General features: G+C 41.4%; 1 protein-coding gene across 10 annotated transcripts in view; it reads left to right on the forward strand.

Annotated features, from left to right (window-relative positions):
• LOC126870824 (agrin-like) overlaps window positions 1–16,637 on the forward strand; it is a 384,318-nt gene that overhangs the window by 343,616 nt on the left and 24,065 nt on the right. For all 10 annotated transcript variants that reach the window (XM_050628849.1, XM_050628850.1, XM_050628851.1 and 7 more), the window contains 4 exons: window positions 3,041–3,277; window positions 13,071–13,286; window positions 13,935–14,176; window positions 15,055–15,241. In XM_050628849.1, coding sequence (XP_050484806.1) covers window positions 3,041–3,277; window positions 13,071–13,286; window positions 13,935–14,176; window positions 15,055–15,241 — 882 coding nt within the window. The remainder of the gene's footprint in view (window positions 1–3,040; window positions 3,278–13,070; window positions 13,287–13,934; window positions 14,177–15,054; window positions 15,242–16,637) is intronic.

Raw genomic sequence — 16,637 nt, forward strand, 5'->3', positions numbered from 1 at the left:
TCGTAGTCCAGACGCAGAAGCAATAAACGCTGTAGAAATTTTTAACTTTAGCTTAATTTAACTTTCAAATTGATCCTATCAAAATTTCTTGCCAGCCTTCGAGAAGTGAACAGAGCGGGAACTTCTTCCATGCTTATTTAAAGATGTTTTCTGTACAAATAGTACCTTTGGAAAGTGTTTGCATTATCGTTCGTGCGTGTGAAACGTTCGCAGAAACGTTTCAGTTAGATCAAGGCAGTTGTTTGAACGTTAGGCAAATCGGTTAATGCAAACGAAAGACTATACCGAAGGGGTAAGAGTATCGGGGACAAGAGAAATAAACAAATTAAATTAATTAATTCCTCGAAATATTTACTTAATCGATGCTAAATCTATTCGTATCGCAGAACAGAACATTCCTATTTATTTCTACTTGTAGAAACTATCTACACGTATGTACTGAAATTTCAATCGTCTATTTTATACGCATGATAAGAAAAAAAAAATACAATAAATGCCTTGGATGAAAAATGTGGTTGCAATAATTTCCAAGCAAAAATTCCCTAAATGGTGTAAAATTCATTCGACTATTGCGAAAATGTTGAACGATATTCCGGCGATAGCATTTTCGGACTCGTTGGAATATCTAAAAGACCAGGTTCTCGTCATCCCGATTTATTAGGTTCTGGCCAACGTTACATTAGGAAAATTCGTTCCATTAGGAAGATTGCACGGACGGAAAGGGACAAATCGAACGGCACCGTCCTCGCCGGTTGGATAACCGATCACTAATTGCTTTTGTCATACCGATAATTAATAATGCATCGATCGGAACGGCGGCGCGACGATGAGTGGCCGACGAATTAAATGCGTTAACGACGATAATCGGGTTGCGGTGAATGGTAAATCGAAAATACACCAGGACGGGAGTTATTGAATGCAAACGAGGCTGCGATCCATCATCCGGCCGAACTACTAGCTTTCGACGGCGGCGTGAACGTTTACTGCCACTACTGGTGATCGTCGCTGGACCTAGTGTCAACGACTCGCGGTTCAATGTGTGTATTTCGCACAGAACGATGAGCTTCAAACGTATATTTATGATAACAGAATAATCCCCTGAGATAGTTCAAATCATCTTAAATATCAATTTAACGCCCTCGATTATTTTCTGTGATCTTTAAGTGCGATCCTGAGTAGTAATAACATGATCTTGATTGCCGCTTATGGGATTTGATTAACCTTAAATTATCACGTTTATACGATCCTTTGTTTAAAATAAAACATAATATAGAAAGAAAATAGGGCGTTAAAAAAGATTGATACTCAGTGTGCTCAGTGTGCTCAATATGTCGACGCGAGGAATGTAAGAATTCGTAGTTAAATGTCAGAACTCGTCCAGTTTTATGCTTCTTTCAAATCGATTGAAGAGGAATTTGATTTCTTTTCTGCACTGTTTGAGCTTTATATTAACGGCATATTTTTGAAAATATTTTTCATTTTTGCTGATGCGAGGACACTGGACCTGTGAATCGTGCTCGACACGGTTCGTTTCATTTGTTATTGTACATATTCTGTAAAGAATTCTCAAGCATCGGAATGTTGAAGATGTCACATTCGCATTTGATACGAGCTCGTCCACTGTCCTTTATTTTCAAAGATGGAAAGAAGGTTGTCTGATGAAACGCATGACGTAACAACGATGAGAGATGAATGGTGGTCGGCTTGATTTGCAGAAGAGGCAACGGAAGAGGTGACGAACGATGCTAGGAAAAGCCGTGTTGGTACTGTGTGGAGTGTTGACGATATCCCAGTGTTGCTACGTTTTTCCAAAAGGTACTTGAACGCAAATAACGAGCGTAACGACGACGCTCTATGTCGAAAATCGTAACGAAGGTCCGGAAGAAAGGCTTGTGCACTGTTACGAACTTGAGAATATTCCGTGAAGTAGAATATTCAAAAATAATTTCACGGGTTAATTTCTCATTCGTGAAAGAAAACAATAAACGTATAGAAATAATTGAAGAAGGGGTTTTGTAAATTTTAAGAAAGCATTTTCTCCTGTCGTATCAGCAAGAAGATGGACGGAGAAATATCTTTTTCTTTAAAACTTTTCGTTTAAATTATTCTTCGGTGTATGTTAGTTTCATCTTTCTTCCTTTTGCGTTATTCATTTTGATCGAATTTCAATTTCTTGCTACTTTAACCGATTCTATTTATATGACAAACAAATTAAACGATTCTAACATAAATAAATTATTTTTTCAACCTATTTCTAAAATACTCCACAAAAGCCAAATGTACCGCTCCTTCAAAATATAGTCTCCTATTATCATTAACCATCTTTTATCCAGGTTACAAGAACAAGCTACTTCTTTCCTCTATTTTCCTACCCGTGTCTCGTGTCGTTCTGCCAGAAAGAGGCCATGATATCATAGCTATGGCGAACGAGAAGAACGTTTTAATTGGGCTTACTATTCTCTGTTCCTTCGCCAGTGGTTCCATTAAAAATTTTCACCGGCTTAGCCGCGGCTGAATATTCGTGGACGGCTTTTATCTGTTCAAATCCCGAGAAGAAAGGAGAACCGAGGGCCGGCGAGCGCGGTCACGGTTCGTACGCTGTATTTTATCACGCTGGCTAAATCCTCCGGTAGACGATACTTTATTCATCGTGAATCGCGCGGATTTAATTTCACGCAGCTTTACGACGCCCCCCATGTTTATGGTTTGTAATTACATTTGATGCCGGAACGACCGTGATGCCGGTAAAAAAATTATCGATTAAACGTGCCCATCGCCATCCTTCCTATTCGTCAAATTGTTTCTCGCAAGATGATTTTTCTGTCCTGCTTCAGCAACTTTAACGATCTCCCTTTCTGGTGGAAGATTGTAATTATTCAGAATAACTAGGCGATTATCAATATGCAATTTGGTAATTGAGAAATTTACATTCGCTTAATGTTCGAATATTTACTCGTCGAACTGTTTCAATCGAATGCCAATGGCACTACGACTGTTCGAACAATTGTTAATTCAACGACATCACCAATTTTTGTTACAGAAATCAAGGACCCGTGTGCGAAACTAAATTGTACTCAGGGTGCGCAATGCGTACGAAGCAGAGACGGAAGCAAAGCTTCCTGTGAATGCTTGGAATCCTGTCCGAATTTAGGGGATCACGAAGGATCGAGCCCTGTCTGCGGCACAGATGGGACCGACTATCCGTCTCTTTGCGAGTTGAACAAGGCAGCGTGCGCGAAGGGTGTTAATATCACGGTGGCATTTCAAGGCAAATGCGGTAAGTATTTTTCTTTCGACTGCAATACGAAACATCTATCTTTTGCTTCCTTGCGAGTTATATCTTGTCGTATAGCGAATCGTGTTTCTAAATTCCGATTGCATCGCTGAAGTAGGATTCCAAAAAAATACTATGAATGTTTTCCTCAAGGATAGCCAAACCTTCGTTCAATTAAAAGCTAAACACTTTACGATCATAAAGAAACGAGCTTTCTATCGTTTCAGCTTAATTTCTAGTTTGCATGGAACTCGTTTCTTTTTTCGAGAAATAATTGTAAATGGCTAAGAGACGCGAAATGACGCAAGAAATATCGATCTTGGAAGGAACAAACGATAGCAATGTAAGGCAGGTAGCACGCTGCAAACACTTAAGATGCATGCCTAAGAATCTCGTGTTTTCTTGCGATGTTATTTATCGAGAGCGAAAGCGTACTCGGACTCCGAGATAATCCAGCAACGGGGCCTGCAGCGGAAACAAATATTTACTGAATCGAAGTCGAGCCGAGCTTAAATATCGAGGTTTGTCAGTACGTATTTACTTGCGACTTTATGCACGCGATCGAGATTACTTCCGGGCAGATGCGGTCGTTTACATTCGCGACATTCTGCGTATTTCTCGGTGATATCCTTATTCGCGAAATTCGTAACCGTGAAATCGTGATTCCAGAGGAACCGATCTCTTTCGTTTATATCGCTATCCGAATATAGAAGAAAATTTTATTTATTTAGTATAAATATAAGAACATTGCCCCAAGACGATTCTAATAATTGGATAAACGGTAAATTTGTTAATGAAAGATACTTGATGAACGGAATATATGGTCGGGAGATAGAAAGTTTAAAGAACGCGCCTGCTGTACCGATCGATACGTTCCATTTCAATTTCACAACTCACAGATTAAAAGCTGACTTTATTTTCATTTGTCCTCGTGCCTTCCACCAATAAACTTTCTATCGTTTCAAGCACAATACACGCCTTTCTTTTTTTTTTTTTTTTTGCTCGCTGAATACTAATTCTTGACAATCGTTGATTAAATACAACGGTTTAAAATCTGTGCCATTCAACCGCGGGATAAAAGCCTTCAATCGTAAAACAATTCTTAATTTTCTGTCGCGCGAGTGCGCGCTTCGTTGACCAGTAAAATTAATCGGCGATTCCGTTATGCAATGCTCGACAATTGAAAAATACGACGAACTAAGCGAAAGGCCGGCAGAAGACTGAGAAACCTAAACGACTGCAGAAGAAACCGAAGGTGTGACGCGAAATCGTCGGAAATCCGCAACATCGGTCGAAAGCAACTAGAAGACAGTGATAAATTAGCAACGTGCGAGTAGCATAAACAACCGACACGTATTTGCTGAAGCTAAATCGTTTCGCACAAACATACGTTCTGTGGAAAAGAAAGCGTAAATCGTGCAAGTAAATTCCAAAGCTATAGCCAGTCAGATGGAACGTATATTCGCCATTTATCGTCCGATTAAACCGATTCTTTTCTATTGACGAGAAGAATCAAGTTCTTGCTCTTTCGCCCCTCCTCCTACCTCGTTCGCTTCAAATTAAAAGCAACTAACCAGAAGAGAAGAGGGAAGAGCTTCTTCATACCGTTTTTTCGTTTTTTCTAGCTCATTTTCAATTGTCAGTGTACGTCTCTTTATACTCCAGTTTCTTTCTCCATCTAATTTTCCCTCTGTTCGTATACCTTTTACTCGTGGTGATCCCTTCCTTTGATATAACTTGTAAGACTTCTCCTCCTTATTCCGCCTGCATTTATATTTATCTTACGCTTTACCTTCAACTACACGCGTTTTTTTCGCTTATAATTTTCTCTTCGGGTACGATAGTAATGTTCCAGAAGAAAAGTGTTCTTCTGGAACGTTCCTATTTGAATGCAGCTTTCTGCACGATTAAACAACTTCTATCTGTCGTGCGTTCTATTCTACTGCATATTCCTAGAAATTACTGTTCAGAAGATTAGAATTAGAATTAGAAAATTCTAGAATTAGAAATTTAGAATTTCTAGAAAAAGAAATGTCTTAGTTGTTACTTGCTTCTTATTACAAAAGAATACAATTGTATTCTTACCGGCATATTGCAAAAGGCCTGTGGATTAACAAGTTTATCCGCACCTTCCTCGTTCCTTTCTTTCGCTTTGCACTCAACCTCGTTTCTTCGTTCTCATTTTGCTCTTCTCATTTTACTCTTCAGCATTCTACATCATCCATACGAACCTTCGTTTCTTCCATCCGTCCCTTGATTCTCTCTCTTTCTACCCTTTGTTTTATTGACCAATCTTCCCTTTACCTCTGTTCATCCCATCGCTTTTACCTTTTTACCTTTACCAATCATCTGTCCTTTTTTTATCTTCTCCGCGTATCTCACGTCGCAGCTCCTCTCATTCCCACCCTCCTGTTAGAATTCGCCTGATCGAGCTTACGCCCTTCAGATTTCTTACTCGGCTGTTTATCCCCTGTCCAACCCTAGTCGTCTTGTGCCCTCTCGACCGAAGGCTAGAACGCAGTATAAACTCGGCGGGCGCTTAATCAACCGAGTAGTAGAGACAAATGTTTGATCAGACAGGTAGTTGCGAGTAAAGGAGGCACCGTTTACTTAGGATTAGGCAAGTCCATCCGCCGACGCTTCGTCTGCTCACATCCATTCCGTTGCTTTTTATTCTTCAAACGGACGCGATGATAATCGCGGACGGCGATTCACGAACGTCAGAAAACATCGATCCGTTTCCTCTTCCAAAGCGTCTTCCTCGCGACGCAGTTGCTCTTGATGTTCCTATAAAAGGATAAAGAGCAACCGGTTGAAAGTGAAAATTGCTAAAAAATGTTATACGATCACAAGGCTTATGCGAACTTGTAAATAGCGCGAGGGATGCTAGAGAATTGTACCGTTATTGCGTCGAGTCTAATAATCGAGTTGCACAGAGAACAACGAGACTTAATAATCAGTGACGAGGACACTGAAAAGATTGGACGAAACCGTCGCATCGTTCGACCGAGCGTCTTTTCTTCTCGGTTCGATTCTCATCGAAGTGAAAGTCACGATAGAGGGAGAAATAATAGAGAAAAAAGAAGAAGAAAGTCAAGGGTGTCTTTTATCAATCGTATTCAGTCGCTTCACGTTGGTGAGATAGCGAAATCAATAATAAATTCCATCGGCATGGGACCGATCGTGGCTCGTTTCTAACTAACCCAGCCCATCCCTGACCCCTCCTAATTTCTTCGGCAACGAGGACGCCGAGTCAGGGGTGGAACGAGCTGGGTCGCGAATCTCAAGTGGCTGCGACGATAAATCAAATTAGCTCGAAACTTTCGAGACTTTTCGATCGTCACCCACTCCGTTTCCGCCCCGCGCGATCTACTGTCGAGCCTCTTTCGTTCTCCACCGTCAGAGACGATTGGCCCGAGGGTAAATTGAAAAAAAGAGGGGGGAAATGAGTTTTCGAGACAGACGAACTTTTTCAATGATTGAAAGTAGCAGCAGCAGCAGCAACAGCGGCTGCTAACGGCGCGGGTGGCAGAGGAGAAAAGAGGTCGCGGAACGCGATAAAGCGCGGAAGCTGGGCCTCGCGATTAAAAGTATGCTGGGTTTTTTCTCTTTCTCTTTCTCTCGTTCTCGGTGTTAATGCTCATGCACTATAGAGCAGATCTGTAGGAGACAGTGAAGGGAATCGTTATTGGTTATCAAGTGCGTGAGAATTCCGAGGAAAACTTCCCAAAAGCGCGATGCGGTTGAAAAGGATCAATCTTTCCTGACTGTATGCGAGAGATTCGCGACGGAAACTCGTAAACAAGGGGGAAGTTATTACGTTTCCTTCCGAGTGATAAATAACGTCGCATTTAGAACAAGACGTAATAGGACTTTTGAAGAAAATTAATAATAATATATCAAAATACAAAAAGTATGAGAGTCGCGTTTGGAATATCATATATTTTAAGAAACTATATATCTTATAAAGGATGAATCGATCTTGATTGAGTAAAATTGGCCCCAATTACGTAGCGATCGTTTGCCAGCAGAGACGATCTCACGATTCGTTCTGTTTAATTTCACAATTATCCAGTCACCGTGCACGCAGTGATCGTTAAGTAACCTTTTCAGGAGGAGTCTTTGAGAACTCCTTTCCAAGATAAGCGCTATTTCTTCCTAGCCCTTTTTTCCACCGTGCCCCTTCCACCTTGGGCTGTAGAAATTCGCTTTAGCTCGTTTCCCGTGAATATCCTGATCCAAATCAGAATGGAGGCGGGCGTGCCGTTCTCTTCACGCTCGAGTGTGCCGAAATAAGGGTCTTCTGTAGGGGAAAAGGGGCAGATCTCCGAAACGTTAGCTTCGAGGATCCTAGCTCCTTCGAAACGGGCTTGACTAAATTCTCACGCTAGTCGGTTCGAAGATTCCAACGCCAACTATACAGCGAACAAACTCAAGATGCGAGCCGTGTGCAGATCGACCCTGACGCGTCGGTTCGATTAAACTTAAAGATCCGCGATCGGTGTGTTAAATTGCTCGTATGTCTTTTTCAAAAACGAACGAAACGCTAGATTGTTGTATGCAGAGAAAGGGATTAAATTGGTGGATAAATTGTAACGAATGCAACTATCTTTGAAGTATATTTACGTACGTAGACTAGAAATTAGAAATTATGCAGACATGGATATTAATAAATAGCAAGACCATTGCCTGTAAATAACGTTTTAAGTATATTTCATCAAAATATCTATGAACCTACGAACCCATTCATACGAAATCAAATTACTTTCAGAATCTCGTCACAAAACGGAAGAACACTGACGAAACGCTTCTAAAATCCAATCTCGATGCAACTTTCCTTCTACGATTTTTCTTCGATCAGAATTTCATCTTCCTCTTCCAGAAGAAGCTAATGTTTTTTCATCAACAAAGCCTGAATAATATCAAACGGCTAAAAGTGGCGTCACGTACGATATAGTCTCAAGTATATTTTGCTAGTGCATGTAAATGCAGCAAAAGAGCCGGCCATAAATTATCTTCAAACGGTTACACCGTAATTGCATCGTAATGAAATCAAACCACGAATCCGTGCATGCAAATTGGAGGTATGCGTGGAGCGGCGGCAAATCCATCTGCATTCATCCGTGTAATCACTTATAATTCACCAACGACACGTGCTACGACGGAGTCTCTTTGGAGCGATCTACCATCGAACACCCAAACGTAGCCAATTCGTCTCGCTGAGTAGCCCGTTTACGATGCAGCGTGCGCGACGAAGGTTTCCCCAAGGAAGTTTCCTATGCTCCGTACTATATCCTCGTAAATTACCATCGCTGTTTCTGGGCGGATGCTCTTGCGCGTTTATGTTTACGCGCCTCGAGCCTAAGTGACTGCCACGTCTAGTTTTGCCTGTTCGCCTGCTACAGGGAAGGAGCTGCACGGGTTCCGCGTACACTTCGGGGATGCCACAGGTCGAATGAAAGTGGCTTGCTGCCAGTGCACATGAGTAGTACACAACAGTAGACGCTGCGGAAAGCGGCCGCCAAGACGCTGTTAACACAGACAGTCGTTGGTGCTCGGGCGTAATTCCCTTCAACGATGTTCCTCATATTCTCCGAATTCCGTGGCTCATCCTCCGTGCAGCATTATCTATCCAACTACCGAACAGGATATCCGTTGACAGGGAAGAAAAGGGAGACGTCAGTCGAATGGTTCGTTTAAGATTTGCTAGCTTAATGTGATTTGTTTGTGGTGAATTTTGCGTCGAACAAGGGAAAATGTATTTCGAGGGTGGTTAAGAGCTCGAGAAATTCAGCTGTGTTTATCGTTGTGCTTATTGGGAATTTACTTGGCGTAGATTGACGGGCGATAAAATTCTATTTTGTTTGCACAGTGATGCGCAATTAGAAAATCTATACGCCGACTGCATAGCGGCGAAGCATACGTTTACAATTATATTACATACAGTATAAATTTACATAAGATATTAGTACAAGTATCGACCAAGTATCAAAATATCTATTCCTAGTAAATGTATTCATTCATGATTGATATGCGCATACGTTAACTAGTAAATGTGCTGTCTAAATTTACTGAATGAATATATTCACCGTAAACTCGTTGTGTCGCGTAAGGAATTTATTTCGTGTTATCTGGTGGAAGATGGATGTGGTATCAATTATGTTAATTATTTGATTAACGTTTCGTTTATTATTCCACCTTAATTCTTACTTATCCTCCTCTTTTTAACGAATGTACCCCAAACAGATATTTTCTATTAAAGTGGCAGAATAAAATTGAGTCGCTAATGAACTTGATACCAGAAAAGTTATTCAAATCGTGAAGTGGTTTCATTACGAAACATGTTACGTTATAATTGAACGAATGCTATTGCAAGCATCGATGATATGACATTCACGAATTAAGCCAGATAATTTGATTGCATAATTCATTGACTATCTTCCAATGCTCGATTCTCTGCCTGTTTCATTTATGCGAGTTTCTAGTCAATAAACATGCCTGAATGGTTTATTAACATACAGGATATGTCAGATTTACAAGAATTTTTGGAAAAATAATTACAATAAGTTTTCATTCCGTGAATACGTCAACGATCACTGCAACTACGTTTCAGCTCTCAGTTTAACCGAAACTAGAACATAGCTTTTCCTCACCTTCGATGAAATTTCAAGCAAACTTCAGTCATACATGAAGTTAGGAAATTTTCGAAAGCGTGCAAAGCTATGTAAAACAACCACAACTAGTAAACCTAAAACTGAAGCTATGCAAAACTGCCAATTCTATTGAAACAAAGCTGGATGAAACTTCTAAAGCTAGACCAAGCTTCGAAAGCATTCTGTACATTTTCTACAAATTGCATAATGTAACAATTTATTTGCTATTAGTCTACGAATTACGCTTCTCTTCCTTCTCTTCTCTATTCGACATTTTCACCTCGCTAGAAGGAAATATTTAAATGTCGTTTGAAAGCTGCGAAGATCCTCGTATTCTACTCGTCGAACTGGCAAAAGGTGCAAACAGAGATGCAGCAGCGCCGCGGCTAAAAAGGATAAACCGTCCGGAACAATAACGAAGCGCGAAATAAGAATGCAGACGGCGAAACGCGACAAGCGAAGAGAGAAGTTAGCGATCTTTCAATTCGTTGACCAAACTCAATTCAATTCCCTTTATCCACCACTTACCCTCCCGGACAACTTCTTTCTTATTCCGCCCCACCGCTTATTATTCCTTTCTGAAAGTTATTCCGCGGGAATGCAAAATACGCGCGGTGTGGCGAGAAAGCCGGGCGAGGAGGTCACGGTTGGTCGGAGGTATGAAGAAGGATCGTCGAGGAAGGATAGAGAAACCTCAGTGGGATGGGCGTGGAGCTTGGAAAAAAGTAGCTGGGCCACGTAGAAAGTTTCGCGTAACTCGGAAGATTAGACAAGGCTGATGCTACCGTCGGAGACAGCCGTTGAGGGAGGATGCGAGGGGCGAAGAAAGAAGGTCGTCGACTACCGTGGAGTGAAGAAAAGGAGAGGGGGAGGGTTGGTGTGGCTCTTAGCGACGGACTTAAAAACAATTGCCTCGCGGCGACGCGGGAATTTTAAACACACTTCTATCGACGGTCCGGATGGCTTTTGTTCGTCGAAATCGCCCGAGGGGGGTGGAACAGGGTGAAAATCGAGGACTCGACGCACTCTGTCCACGATCGAAGGGCTTTAAGGCAATTTACGAGGGGTTTTACGGTTTCAAGTGACGCCAGCCTGTCCTGATCTTCTTCCATTCTCTCATCCCTTTCATCCGCGAGCTCCATCCACCCACCTTCGTTCACGCGACCGCTTTATATTCAATGTTGTTTTAATGCCACCCGTTCCGTTGTCTTTTTTCCTCCGTTGAATTATATTCACTGGCCGGCGGGGCGGAAAAATTACCACCGAGAAAATTTGAATAGGACGAATCGACGCTTCCGTTCCCTCGGAAATTATTCTTGGAGGTTAGCCGAGAAAAATATCTGTTTAAATGCGTCCAACGGGTTAAACTCGGCGGCGAACTTGAGCTTTTTTGTCCCTTCTCTTGTTAAAATGGCCAACTGCCGCCGCATGTGCTCCATGCAGCGACATCATTACGCGCACTCGCGACGTAGTTTTATGGATAACGACTAACAGACGCCGATACAGACGATCCTTAGAGATGCTCTGACGATAACACAAAGAAGTTCGAATCAGGGTAATGTCGCGGAAAGTTAGAGCGCCAGCTTAGAGACCTGTGGTTCGCTGTCTTTGAGAAGAATTCGCGGATAGAATTTGAAAAAGGACGCAGACGCAGAGATAAGAAAGGCTCGGAAACGCCTTCAAGGCTTGTTATTCGGATGGTATAACGATCGAGTTAGACGAGCTAATCTGAAATTGCCAACGCTATGAGGACAGCTACGTGTGAGCAACAAACGAAGATATATCGTATTTTCAATCGATGGTCTCAATGTTGGACACGTTGATCATTGTAATTTCCCGCTGAAGAAAGAGATAACACAAACACGCGTGAGTTTGGAACAACAGTCTCAAACTGAGAGACAAACTCTTAAAATTTCGGATTGGTGTAAATTTAACGTTCTTCAAGTTTAAACATATATTTATTTAAGTTAAAGCTTTTAGAATTGCGTTGTTCATAAATTCAATTTCCTACCATTTCCCCGATTGCTCTCGCGAACGTGTATGTGGAAAGCTTACACTTATTTTGAAAGGTATCGAATATAAAATGAAAGTATAAGAACCGAAATATCTTGCCGGTCAAGACACGAATGATGTTTCCTGTAATACAATGAACAAACGATAGCACGCAAAAGATGGAACCATACGTTGCAGTTAGCGCGTCATAAATTATGGTTCGCGGAAGGTACGTGAGAATTGAGCGAAAACGAAACTGTTACGAGGTGTACGAGAATATTTGCGTGAGAGGAAGGAGAGTGGAGGGGACTTCGATTACAACTCTTGGACGAGCCACTAAACTGGCGGCGGACGAGGAAGAAACGAGGGTGGTTGCGGAAGGTTAGCCGCTCCACTGAGCTGTAACTCGAACTAACCCCGAGAAACACCACCGCCTCGGGAACTTGCCGCGTCAGCCCCGCTGTAAGGTCGAAACCTACCGCCTGCGGACAGGAAACGGAATCCAACTTCCTTCCTCGAGGGCGAAGATTAATCTCGGTGCAGCCATGCTTCTACCTGTGCCACGGTAACCCCCTTCGGACTCCACCACCTACCATTCCTCCCCTTTACCACCCCTTGTTCTTTTCCCCGCTCATAGGACCGCGTACACTTCTCATCGGGCTCTTTCTATCTGCCTTTATCAATCTGACTGCAACTAAACCGTCCTAACCGTGCAGTCGCATAAATTTCCCTGGAGCATTTCTTTCCAGCTCGTTCATAATCCGCAAACGGAAGTAACTGTTAGCCCGTGGACAATGAAACTTAATTTCTCGGGGACGAAACGTTGACTGCGGTGTCTTAGAGTAAACGAGAATAATCTTTCATGGGAAGGTTCTTCTGAATAGTCAAATATATGCGTACGTTTTCAGCGATTGTCATTTCAATTTTTATTTTTTCTACGATCTTCTTTGTCCTTTGATTATCGTAACGACCAAACTGTGTAATTTTTATTCTGCTAACTATCCAACTGACAACGATTTAGTCTCAAACGAGAACGAGAACAAGATGCGTTGCTCGCGTTATACAGACGCGAAGGTATTTACAACAGCATGTCTTCATTGTACTAGTTGAACGTGACTTCAACCAGCACGTACCGCAATTTAATTTTCCAGATCCTTGCGGTAACGTGGAGTGCGTAGAACCGGAAATCTGTCAGCTGGACGACTCGAGGCAACCTGGCTGTCGTTGCGGTGAGCAGTGCGGCCTTGAGTTCGCACCAGTTTGCGGAAGCGATGGTAAAACATACTCGAATGAATGCAGCCTCAGGCAGGAAGCTTGCAGATCGAGATTATCGCTCAGGAAGGTCTACAATGGCGCATGCAGCTCGGGTAATTTTAAATTCAGCCTCCAGCTCGTCCAAGTTCCTAAGAGGCATTTGTACTATTATACCGTAACGTGGTGAATGTATTCCGATAGTTTCTTTCTCAAATAAGGAAATAGAGTATTTCGTAGTTTTCTGTTATTCAAGTTATTTCCAACTTTTTCCAGTTCCAGCAATTCAAACCTTGCAATAAATCAGCACTAAACTAAAATGAATTAATAGTTAGTAAAATAAATTCTATTAAAACTGTAATAAATACATACAGTAGAAATAATTGAATATTACAGCTTGAATATTTTCTCCAACCACAACAGAGTTATTTAAACATCCTATTTCACCTAGCTAATTCCGTATAAATTTCTTTCTCAACACTGGAACCAGTTTCCTATATCATCTTCTATCTTCCTTCGTAGCGAGAATCCTACATTCCGAAGGAAAATCTGAAAATCAGACGGAAACATCCTTCGTGACTCGTTTTAACTTCCCCGTTTCCATTTAGTCATCCATCAACAGCACCCTCGTCCTAATTCAGAATCCAGCCGGAATAAACGTCTCATAATACCTACTATTGCCTCAGTAGAAACTGAAAAACTTTTAATCACAAGGGCGAGTGGAACTCGTTGAAAGGGAATTTTTAATCTTCATGATTGTGCAGGAATCAATCCGTGCGACGAGGCGAAATGCGGCCCCTACGAACAGTGCGTGATCAACCGACAAGGGATCGCGAGCTGCGAATGCGGTCCGGAATGCGAACCTGTGATGAGAGCAGTATGCGCGCGGGGTGGCAAAACATATACATCGTTGTGCGAGCTGAAGAGACAGGCCTGTTTAACGAAGACTAACATCGAGGTCGCTTACACGGGAACCTGTGGCTCCAGGGGGCCCTGCTCCGAGAAGGTCAGTCGAGTTTCCGCTTCGGGTGTCAGATACGCGAAACAGAAAGGAACAGTGGCAAATATTTGAACGTGCAAACAAACACGCGCGACGTGACGAAAATCGAGACGTGGCTGTAAGAGATGTGAATCAGGATTCAGCCTTGCTTAACTAAAAAGAACTATGCATAGGAAGAAATAGTTGTTTCTTGAATTTATGAGAGAAACTAAATTGGTAGGAATAGTCCATTTGCAAGTAAATTTATCGTACAGTCTTTTGAAGATTATCGTGTAAATACGAAGATCAGGTACGTCGTAATGGAGCATAAAAATACTTATGTATAAAGAAGTAATAAAAGTGAAAAATGTAATTTCCTTAGCTATGTCCATAAAAGCTTAAGTTTGTATAAACATCCGTAGTCTGGTTATTCTATTTCGTGTTTATCGTAATGCCTGCATGCCACTCGTTCTCCATTCATTCTAAAAAAAAAAAAAAAGAAAAAGAAAAATACAAGTTCGTTCCGAACAAACGAAATGCGGGAAAAAATCAGCGTTGGTCATGGCAAAGCACTGCGACGATTTACGTTAAATCCTGCGAATTAAAGTAGCACGTAAATTTTGCGTTGCGATAAAATATCACGAGCAATAAATTATCGGCTTTGCACCAGCGACTATCCGAGAAAACCTACGACAAAGAGGCTGCTGTCGCCGAGAGGTGTGTCGTGAAAAAAGCAAACGATGATCCACCGCGATTAATCTCGCGTTTTTCTCTCGGTTGAAACCGCGAGAGAGAGAGAGAGAGAGAGAGAGAGAGAGAGGAAAAAAGAAATGAAATGAATCGCCACGTTTGGGATCGAAAACGTCCAAGGGAAAAAGTCAAGCTGATAGGAATTTCTTTTACAGATCTGTCAGTGGGGCGCGATTTGCGCGGAAACCGGTGGCACAGCGATTTGCGAATGTCCAACCTGTCCGGCGGAATTTCAGCCAGTTTGCGGCGACGATGGCATCAGCTACGGAAACGAGTGTAAGCTTCGCCTGGAGGGCTGTAAACATCGACGGGAGATCCGCGTGCTTTACCAGGGACTCTGCAGTGAGTACCAATCCCCGGAAAACGGGAACCTCTTTAATTCCCTAGAATCTTCATTCCTGATTCGTCGAATCCACTCTTTTTCCACGGATACAAACTTTTGACCTATACACGAGTATTTAACAAAAGCTGGACCAATTGTTCTATTTATCCAATAAGTTTTATACAAAAAAGAGGTTTTATTTTTTCATATTGAGCGATTATAATATTTTCAATTAGTGATTAGGTCCATAGTATGCTGATTGTTATTTTACGTAACGTAAAACGTCTACTTTAATAATACTGTTTCAGATTTTTGCGAATATTTACGGAGTTCCTTAGAGCATGTTTCGAGATCAAATTATAAGATTGTTCTATTTTTAATAGAAGAAATATTGTGACGTTCATACAAAATATTGTGCATAACTGAACGATCTGGAATAACCCTGTTTATTGAATATTAAAACATTCAGTAATCTTAGTGTAGCTTAAAACAGAATGTTATTTATCTGACAAGAAAACGAGTTCAATTGGCTCAAATTAGCTTGTAGATATCGCGAATAATTTTGGAATGGTCGTTGAAAATAGACTCGAAATTATGCAAACGAGGTAGCCAGGTTATTATCATCAACATTAAATATATAATCATAGAAACAAACGATACACATCGAGTAATACGATTAAATTGTTCCGAGTTTAAAGAATGAATTATCGATGCCATCGTTTTAGCGAGTCGATGAAATACATTCACGGAATAATTTATCTCGTCTCTTTATTTGTCGAGAAATGTTCGTCCATTTATAAATTCGTTTCCTTCCCGAAATTGTAACCGATTAAGATTTCCCTACGCGAAAATAGTTGATTGAGTATTGATCGATCAGGAGACCGGAATAATTAGAACTGAGGTACCAGGTAAATAATTAAGGAAACTTTATTATGAGACACGTCGGTTAGCAAGGGAAAAATCGAACGATGGTCTATTCCGACTAGCTGAGTTCATTATACCAAGCTCGTTCGTTATATCGGGAATTCCTGTAATCAGATTCGGTCCACGACAACGATTTTTTCTACGAAATCAACTGGGAAGTTTAAGGACTTTTGTGAAGATTCGATTCGCCACAGGATGATTTGCATACGATGCATGAAACCTTTTGATCCGCTCTCTCTTTCTCTCTCTCGATACCATAATCCTGTTTGCATAATGATCAACAGCGAAACTTTGTACTTTAAGAATTTTTCGTTAACGGTATTTGCATGTTTACTGAAAAATCCATTTATGGAAATAAACTTGCAACCGAAACTAAATTTCGTTTAAACGCTCGGCGATATTTGACAAAATAAGATATAAACGAGGAGAAAAACAGGAGAGAAAGAGGGGGACAGACAGAAAGTGAGGAATGAAATATCAAAAAATACAAAA

Source organism: Bombus huntii, chromosome 11, assembly GCF_024542735.1.
Source record: "Bombus huntii isolate Logan2020A chromosome 11, iyBomHunt1.1, whole genome shotgun sequence".
Classification (NCBI taxonomy): Eukaryota; Metazoa; Arthropoda; class Insecta; order Hymenoptera; family Apidae; genus Bombus; species Bombus huntii.